This window comes from Buceros rhinoceros, unplaced genomic scaffold (genome assembly GCF_000710305.1).
Source record: "Buceros rhinoceros silvestris isolate BGI_N320 unplaced genomic scaffold, ASM71030v1 scaffold2763, whole genome shotgun sequence".
NCBI lineage: Eukaryota > Metazoa > Chordata > Aves > Bucerotiformes > Bucerotidae > Buceros > Buceros rhinoceros.
In genome coordinates, this window is record NW_010405190.1 from 33,467 (window position 1) to 43,374 (window position 9,908).

The 9,908-nt window shown below is 44.7% G+C and overlaps 1 protein-coding gene across 1 annotated transcript in view; it reads left to right on the plus strand.

Annotated features, from left to right (window-relative positions):
* LOC104491232 (obscurin-like) overlaps positions 1–9,908 on the plus strand; it is a 49,711-nt gene that overhangs the window by 30,403 nt on the left and 9,400 nt on the right. Inside the window, exons 31-32 of the mRNA XM_010133617.1 lie at positions 9,280–9,397; positions 9,486–9,860. Of these exons, the coding sequence (XP_010131919.1) occupies positions 9,280–9,397; positions 9,486–9,860 (493 nt within the window). The remainder of the gene's footprint in view (positions 1–9,279; positions 9,398–9,485; positions 9,861–9,908) is intronic.

Here is a 9,908-nt window from a genome sequence, read left to right on the forward strand (position 1 = left end):
GAGGTCAGAGCTACCTCAGGACCAGGTCACCGGCTGCAGGGCAAACAACTATTAGCTGACGTGCTGTAACTTGTCTGTGCGAGTCGTTTGTGCTAAAGCATTATCAGGAACTCCACTGAGGAGCAATGCGTTCCTTCAAACTCCAGCTTAGGTCTGGGGTCTCGTTTTCATCCGTTTCTGTTGTCATGTAAGTGCGATGAATTTGTAACATAGTATAGGCAGGTTTTATCGCTCCAAGCCATCCTGCATTTCATTCAGTACCGCACGATTCTCTTTAGCTGATGAACAGATTAGGGTCTGCAAAAAGTGGAGCAGAACTTTACCATCACACTGCTGCAGCCCTGACCCAGGAGAGGAGAGGAGACCAAGCCATTACCATAGAAGGTACGATCCTTGACCAGCTCCGTAAGTATGTCAGTGAATTACCCTCAACCCACCTCACCGAGGAGCGGATCTCTTTGCCATCTTATCCATGTTGATTGTTGGTGTACACGTATCTGTATGTCTATGAGATGTGCATGGGTATACTGCGGCTCCGCTCTATACCCATCACCATCTGTTGATTTCCTCACCCGGCAAATCAACTGCATCATATAATGCTCATAAATGCATTATATGAAAATGGAGGAGCAGATGAAGGGTATGTCACACCACCACTAGGGCAAGAAAAATGTTTCTGTTCCTGTTCAAATACTTGCCAACGCGTGTCAGCCTGGCAGAACATGAGTTACGTGCTGCTGAGAAAAAACAAGGGCCAGTATTGAAGCTGCAGGCACACTGTGATCGTTTCTGAAAGGCCACAACACATCTTTTTCTTAACACCTTTACGACGTGACTGCCTGGAGTTACCTTCTTATCAAAGGGATTCCCACAAGCAATGTGTTAGGCTTGCTCTAAACCCATCGCAGCTCAGTTTAAGGCTACTTCTGCATGAGGAACATTTCCTGGTGTAGAGAATTGGTTCTTCGTACATCTCAGAAGCGTCCTGGGCTGGCTGAGCATGGCTGTCTCTCTCAAACAGCTCCCAGCAGCGTTTCAGGCGATAGCGCAGCCAAGGGACCATCTATAATAGCTAACAGATAGCTTACTGTTTCGGAGGGTAGGAGAGAGGACTAGGACAGGCAGAGGACATCGCATGCCGGCAAACCTTGGTGTCAGAGAGCTATCTCCTATGGGGCTAGTGGAGGCATGGCCAACAAAAGCCAGAGGTTTGCCAGCAGCTGTAGGCCCTTCTTTATGCATTTTCAGTGTTTTCTCATTGTCTTGTGATAGTGACGGGGGTTCAAGTGCACTTTTGACAGGGGATGGTCATTATTATCAACACCCGTAGAACACAAAGCCATTCTGACTGAAGAAGCCGCTGAGCAGTGAGTGACTGGAGTCTGGAAAAATACTGAGGGAAAATGGTGCTCCACTCAGAAGTTGTCTGCAGGATGTAAAGGAGCACAAACGAATCACTGTTAGGGTGGCATTTCTTGATGGAATTCCTTTGTACCAAGGCAGGAGATGTTACAAAAACAAGTGAGGCTTGTAAAAGAGTGTTAGGAGCACTGTTCAGCTCTTGGGGTTGCAAATATACCTGTTCAGCCCTGAATTACTCATGTGCCATTATTCCTGCAGTCATAAATTTAAAAAAATTGTGAGCTTGGCTGAAGAAATACAATTGGAGTTTGCCTGGAAGCTTCAGAAATGCTGCAAAATAGGTTTGGGTCCGTGATGTGCAATTGCTTGAACTTGGTAATAGGGAAGGAAGGAGTCCCCTGAGTCACCTCCAGGGAGGAACAGAGGGAGAGATGCTTCAGGCCAGTGGAGCAAAGAGCAGGCTCATCCATGGAGCAAGAGGAGTGTTCTGAGCAGAATCGCATCAGGGATGCGTTTGGCATAATGCACTTGACCGAGGAGGGAATTCGTTGCTTTCTTGAAAATCAATAACCAGCCTTGATCTACCTATGGAAAAGTCAGGTTCATCTGGCAAAGAACTGGAGGACAGATGGATCTCATGAAGGCTTTCTCCCTACAGTCCTTTCTATTGGTGAAAATGGGATCGTTTGTGTCTTCACCCAGAGGACAACGTTACTGCTGGGTGGTACCATTCCAACAGAAAATAGATACCGTGTTTCCTAGCTCACCTGCACGGCAGGCCTAAGCTTCACCTGATTTATCTTTGGTTCCGCGAAATGACTATTGTCAGAGTCTCCTGAGGCATCCAAAGGGCTTCAGGTGCAACTGTTTTAGTTTTTATCCTCCTGCCTTTCTGTACTGTTTATTATACTGAACCAAACCTACCTTTGCAATATGGGACACCGTTAGTACAGTGGTTTACAAGCCCTGGCCTGCAGTCAGCGGTGGTCCATGGTCCAACACCACAGCTCTCAAAACCAACCTGCTTGTCATGAAGGTTAAATTTGCTGAACTGTTGGAAGGACCAAGCCCAAATGAATGGAAACCACTGGACTAAAGGGTCCCCCTTGCGAGCACCCACAGCTTGGGCTGCAAGCCTGAAACGCTGAGATCTGCCTGGTCCCTACACTGAAGTCAATGGAGAGTTGCTTTAAAAATCCTTTTTCTGTGGATACTGGAAGAATTTTAGACACTTAAAAATGTGTAACCAAAAGAAGACCCTTCTCTGACTTCAAGCTGACTGTCTGCTTTGCACCTTGCCGCTTAACCTACACACGGCAGATCTGGGCTGATGTGCTCTGGCATCCTGTCTTAACATGTTACTATTGCAAGTCGTTCATCCCAGGCTCACTAACTCCTTCATTTTTTCCAGAAAAAAACAAAGCCCAGTGTTTTTGAAAGGTTGTGGTGTTCTCAGCTGGGCAGATAGGTCCAGGATATATCATGAGGTAGTTGGTGGTAGGAGAAGGAATCAGCTACACAAGTGGAGATGAGCAAAACCATCAGCGCTCAGCGCAGTTACAGCCAGGCAACAGGAACCTCTTCCTCATCTCACCTTAGATCTCATGCAGAGCTTTGGGCACGTTCTTCAGCGGCTTTAATAGGTAACACCCACCTCGCATGGAAGAGCTGAGTGTTCTGAGGCTCTCAAAGGGAAGATGCTTGAGAACACAGAAGAGCATTAGATCACTTAGTGCCACCTCCCACTGAAGAAATGGGGCAGAGGAGTTTGTCCCTTGACCTTTTTGAAGTTCCCTGGTTAGGGTGATGGTTGGGATATTTATCTTGCTATTTTCGTTCTGTGGTCATCACCGGTTGGCCTCATTTGGCCACGGGGTTTTCAGTGCAAGCTCAAGAGATCGCAATCTGCCCTTCCCACCCCCTCAGCTGCTGCAGGAGTGGAGCCTTTTTTCTAGACGGAGTGCAAAGCACTTGCATTTCATTCACACCACTTCGTGTTATGTCCATGCACTGCTCGTTTTAAGAGGAGCTGTAGCAGTTCACATCAGATTCGTGCATCTCGTGTTGCAGATTAATCTCCCAAGCATAGCAAAAGGAGGGTGAAAGCAGAGCAGAGCTCCTGTGGGTTATGCCAGCAGCAGAAAAATAGGTTTACGCTTCTGTGAGAGGAGAAAGCACGTTTCGAGTTTGTCATAAAGGCCATAAACCACCTTTCATCCATCCAGAGCAACAAGAACTGACTTATCCTAAATGTTTCATCACTTGTAAGTCAATGATTTAACATGATTAACCAAGGAGGAGTCTGGTCCTAGAGAAGCACTGGCTGATCTTAATGCTTCTAGCTTTTAACCTGCTTGTCAGGGGCTCCTGCTTTGCAAAGCTGTTTTCCTAAAGCGCTATTGAACAAGTTGAAATGATAAATCTGGTGCTAAAACGGATGCAGAATATTTTCCTCTCGGGGGAAAAAAACAAAAAGGAACCCAAATTCTCTCATCCTACTTTCATGTGGTTCTATCCTTCGTACGATTACATCCTCTCTCAGCCCTCGGGTAGCACACAGGAAATTGAACTGCTGCCTATAGAAATATCGCGGTCAGCATCGCTTGGGAGGACTGCAAGAACAGACCAGAACAGCGTATACATTAAAGAGACTTCCTCGTAGAGACATCGGGGACGTCATTAAAAACACGTTTAATTATCATCATCTCGATACAGTGGTTAAAATAACGGTAGAACCCACCTATCTTTTAAAAAATTCGTTCCGATTTGCATCAGTAATGATACTCTTGCTGCTTATGGATTAATCTCACAACATTATTTGATGAGATTGTCTAAAAGTAATGTAAAAATCGCACGATATTGATTGAAGGGTTTAAAAATTCAGTGAAAATTTCTAACCTGGGTGCAGTAACTTGTTTGAGCACTCAGTACACCTTCCATCATTGAATAATTATCATTCACCATTTAAAAAAGGTTCTGAATTAATTGAAAAATGTTAACTGAGGATAGGACAGATATATTTTATGGTGTTCAGAGATAAACGATTGAACAGGATTCTGCCCTCTCCTTACCCAGTAAGCTATAAACTCTAATTTCCAAACAGATTTTGGTTAAACCCACCTAGTTCTGCAGCAACTCCTTTGACTCTGTTGGAAATCATTCCAGATTTTTACATGCATAAATGAGACAAGGCTCTGCAAATAAAACCCACAGAGCTCCAGGTCAAACAGTGACATCACCATCTGCACAAAATTCCTTTTCATTATGGTGGGTTTGTTGTTTAACCTGGAGGCAGAAGAGCCCCCTTGGAAGTGGAGGCAAAATTAAGTTAAACTATTCCATCTAACGTTGTAGATGTATTTTTAATTTTTGGTCACACTATTTTTGGGACGCTATTGAAAATATCGGCACTAATTGTCATTTATTTAACCAGTAATACAGATGCTACGAGTTCCCTGGGCAAGAACTGTTTGTGTTTTCTCCCACCTATTTTTAAGGTTGCAGTTCACTTTCAGTCGTACCAATCGAAAATTTACTCTAGGCTGACTGGAAGATTGCAAACTGATTGCTGGACAGATTCCTTTGAGATTAAATTAAAGGGTTTTTAGAACTTTCACTAGTTTATTCAATAAAAAGCGGGGCTTGCTGTAGTTCTTTTTTCTAGATCTCAAATAAGTTCAGCAGTTCAGGGTGTGTTCAAAACAGTCCGGTTCAAACAGTGTCTTAATTTTATCCCAGCAGATAGGATGGGGAATGCCAAAAATCTGTATTAGCTCTCAAATGGTGTCTTTGGAAGCTGCTCAGTGTTTGGGGAAACTCTTTTTCTAGGAAGTCAAAGCACAGTTTAAGGAATGTCAGCTCTCCAGGATTTTCCACTTCAAGGCGTTTTCAGGTTTCTCACACCATCACTACCTTGTTATAGGAAGAAAAAAGATATTTAAAATAGACCTTGTTTCCTAGCTTTGACCTGCCAAACAAAAACGTCAGAATCTCATGGAAGAATAAACAGATTTTGCAATATTGTTCTCCACAAAATATTTAGTTTCAAAGCTAAATCATTCATTGTTCAGAGCCCTCTGAATTCTCATTCTTGGTCAGAAACACTAAAAATGATGCTGGAAATAACCACAGAAAGCATGGATGGGATGGTACAGTTGTTGGTTTTTTTTTCACTCCGGTTTATTTTGATTAATTGATCAAAAGATAATTTAATCATTTCAGCTTTAGCCTTTCTTTAACCCCATGCTGTTCATACTGTTTTCTTTGTAGTCACTGAACAAGAGACTAAAGTGCCCAAGAAAACCATCATCATGTAAGTGCTGATTTTTTTTTTTTTTGTAACATTTGTGTTTTGCCTTGCTGCCTATGCACGATCCAATAACAAGCTTGTGTTTATTGGCCATGCAAGAGTGTTCATTCCCATCCCACCAGATCTCATGGTATTCTGTGCTATGCAAAGTGACCACCTGGAAAAAAACCTCTTACTCTCCCTTTCAAAACACAGCAGCACTGGTGTTAGACACAGCCTGGGTCGGGTTTTTTTTTTTTTATATGTGCAAAAAATTCCACTGATTACTGCCAGAGTTGCACAAGGGTTCAAGAAGGTGGAGTCTGACTCAATGTTGAAAAGAAACCAGCTTTGAGAACTGGCTACCTGAAAAAGTGTACAAATTAAATGAGTATCTCACAGCCTACAGGGATTTCTTCTGGCTTTCTATCTTAAATTCTTCAGGAAGGCCTTTTATGACGAAGCAGAAGGAGGATGGACATTTTTTTCCCCTTCTGTGTCTATATTTCTAATACGAAATTTTGTCCCACTTGGTCTTTTTGGATACTTTGAGCCTGGTTTCTATTGGGTACCCGTAGAAAGATTAATTGCAGCAGACAGCTGTACTTCCTCAGTCACATGTAGGCCAGAAGTTCATCAGCCATTAAAATCTTCATATATCTTCTTAAGCGTCATAAACAACTACCTAATAAAATTGTTCCGTGTGCTGGAAGGGGGACATTGTCCTTCTGCAATAGGCCTTCAAAGCACCTCCAAGCTGTCGAGATCACGTCCTAGTGGAAGTAGCTGACGGTACAACGGACGTTGTGGGGCAGTGCATTCCCTCAAGAGCTGTACTAGTGCCAAAATCAGTCCTCAACTTGGACATGATGCTAAAGTTGACTTCTTTTACTTTTGTTACGAGGTGAGGACATGTGTGTAATGACCACTCAAATATGGGTAAGAGTGGTTTACCTTTTATTTTCTGTGGTGGCTATTCCTTTTGGAGCCGGTGGCTTATAAGAAGACATGTCCCCCCTCCTTGCATCTTCCACCTGGAATAGGCAAAGGGCAGACAGGAGAACCAGGAGAGGGTTCTGCCTCTGCCCCTCGCTCTTCCACGTCAGTCCAGTTAGCATCTTCAGACATTAGAATTTTTTACCTTGCAAAGCCCGGAGAACGATGGGGTTTCTGCCTGTACCATCTCAGGGTACAGCCAGGGTTCAGATACCAGTGGGGTAGATAAGCAGACAAATATTTTTTGATGTCACCTTCAGAAACATCCTGAGAAAGTCAGGAGCAGGAAGGAGTCACTCAGAGCCAATCCACATCCAAAGCTTGGTAAAATCCATCTATCCACTTCTCTATGCCTGTAAATCACCTGGGGAGATGCTTTTATTCCACCTCTCTCTTCAGTCAGCTAGTAGTCCTCCTTTCCCCTTCGTGACTTCAGATACAAGCAGCAGCACTAATGTTGGTTGATTAAATAATATTCACCTAATAAAAAAATGCCATCGGTTAAGCTGATTTCTAAATTTCTGACGTGGAAACTCCATGGGCAATTGCTTTGGACAGCTCAGGAAGTGATTCCTAAACTAAGGGCTGCAGTCGCAAAGGAGGTTGTTACATTTATAAGTGGGATCTCAAAACAACAGAAATTCCCCTCCTTTTGCTAGGGGATGTGGCCATGAACTCATTAGACTGAACCTGAGCTGGAAGTGTGGTAGCAATGAGGTAAAGTATGGGAACAACTCTCCAAACACCCATTCCAGCTCCCCTTAACGTGTAGCGAGCTGAGGAGCAGAAGCAGCTTTGAAACTACTAGGGGAAAATAGCAGGTAGTTTAGAGAAGGGATCAAACAATGTCTATGAACACAAATCCCAGACCCAAAAAAGCGCTTTAACTTCGCAAAGCCTAGTGCAAGTACACGTGGGTTCATTCTCGTCTTTACCGCTAAAGATTTCGTTTTGTGTAACTCAAACCATTATGGAGGCTCTGCAGAGACCTGAAAGCTCTGTAGCAGTGTCAGAGAGCAGACAAGGCCAAGGTGGGAGGGAGGATGAGAAAAAAGCTGCAGAGAAGTGTAAAGCAGTGAAAATGAGCAATAGGGGGGTGTTCTGGAAGGAAAGAGATCCCTTGGAGCTGATCCTGTCCTGAACCTCGCCACATCCTCCAAGAGAGACTGATGGTGGAAGGAAACCTGATCTCCATAGAAGGCAATACCAGTCTCCAAAAACGAGACCAAGTGATGGGAAGGGCTACAAGATACCTAAGAGGATTAGTCTTCTGTGATGGTTAGACAAATGCAACAGGAGGAACAGGCTCTCCTTGCACAGAGACGCCTCCCCAACCTTCTCTGTGCAAAAGCCAGAGCAGAAGCAGCCAGAGAGCAGAGCTGGTGGCTTTCAGGCCCTGTGGCTGTGACTAAAGCTGGTGAGGAGAGAGAGAGACGTGAAAAAGCTATTGTCTTGATTCACGATCCCAGCCCAGGCCATTGTCTTACCCTTCAATTACTTCCTTTTTTTTTATCCCATTGGTAGGGACAGAATCTCAACACAGAAACAAGATCAGCTTTGCCTGTTACCTCCACTGCAGAGCATCAGCTTCCTTGTGCTCGCAAACCCAACACTGTCTGTACCTTCAAGTTTTTCCGTGTAAGAAACGCCACTGAAAAATGTGCAGGAAAACCTGCCTGTTAAACACGAAGAGCACTGAAGTCTGGGGTCGGGTCCGCAGATTTTAAGGCTATTTGACCCAATTTCATCTGAAGGTCACTTGAAGTCATAGTTTGCCCTGCCACAGGAGCAGAAGATTGTTATGACACAAGCTGTGTATTTATACAGGGATGCTGAGATGTCCCAACTGCTTTGGATACATCAAAAAAAAACCTAAAGAAAGGCCAGGAGAAATACTCTGAGAGCTCACAATGCCGCATCCCACCTTGGTGTGGTGCTTCTGCGTCAGTTGGTGGTGGTAGGATCAGGCTGTGTCTGCAATAACGGTGTTGTGAAGAGTAAAAATAAGTACGTTTTGGCATAGATGGCTCGGGCAGGAAATGTTCTCGTTGTCCTAATGCCCGTTTATTATAACCACTCTGCACATGGAAATGCAGATCTCTGCTCTCAAAAGTCTTTAATTATAAAAGCAATAGAGATATGTTGCCTTTGTTTAAAAATTAACTGATGACCCTGCTGTAATAAGGGACACTTTGTTGTTGAGTTCAATGGAGCCAAAGACGCTCAGGAAAAGGTTAAACTCCCTGAGTGTTCAAAGCCTTTTGGTGACACCTATAATGGTCCAAAGTGGCGTATTAGGTGGTCAAGACAAGCACATGAAATACAGCAGCATCCAGAAGAACGTTTCTGAGCTGGACACATGCGTTGTGTGTTCACGCGCTCCAGGAGGTTAATGGAATCAGGGTCTAGCCTGGGGGAAAGGACACGGAGGTTTTCCTTGGGTCAGAAAGTGAGTGGAGATGGGCATGTGGGTGTGTGCCTTGCGTGTGTATCCCTTCCAAAATGACACGCTTCACCCAAAGCTGGAGTGCTCACAACACTAACCCCACTGTAGCGCCTTGACCGACAATGGCATGTGCTGATGGAGTGTCTCATCTTCCTGCCAACTCCCTTCCAATCCTTTCTGTCATCAGAGAGGAAACCATAACCACGGTGGTGAAGAGCCCGAGACAAAGGGGAAGGGTTTCTCCTGCGCGTTCCTCTTCACGTTCACCTTCCCGCTCCCCGCGAGCGGAGCCAACTCCAGAGCCGGTTTATGTGTCAAAGATCAGGCAGCCTGTCCACAGACCTGAGCAGGAGACCACACCGAAGTCTGCTGTTCCCATGCTTTTTGTCACAGAACCAGAGGACAGGCAGGGAGCAGCAGCTAGAGATGTCGTCATAGAGACCAAGGTGGAAGAGAAAAAGCCCAAATGGGTTGAAGTGGAAGAAATAATTGAATTCAAGGTGAAAAAATCACCAAAACCTGCGAGGAAAAGAGGCTCTTCCCCAGGAAAACAAGAAAAAGACGACGCAGGGGTGTTAACATTCACTCTTCCACGGCCCAGGCGTTCCCCGGAAGATGATCCAAATACAAACAACTCCAACAATAAACTGGTGGAACAGTCAAAGCCTTTGCCTAACGACAGTCTCTCTGAAGCCAATATCCAGCCTCTAGTGTACACAACTGAGCAGGAAGGACCTCAAGCCAGCAACGACGACAGAAGCTCCCCGTGTGAGTCCGAGCAACTAGGACATACTTCCGTTATGGATTATGGAACCG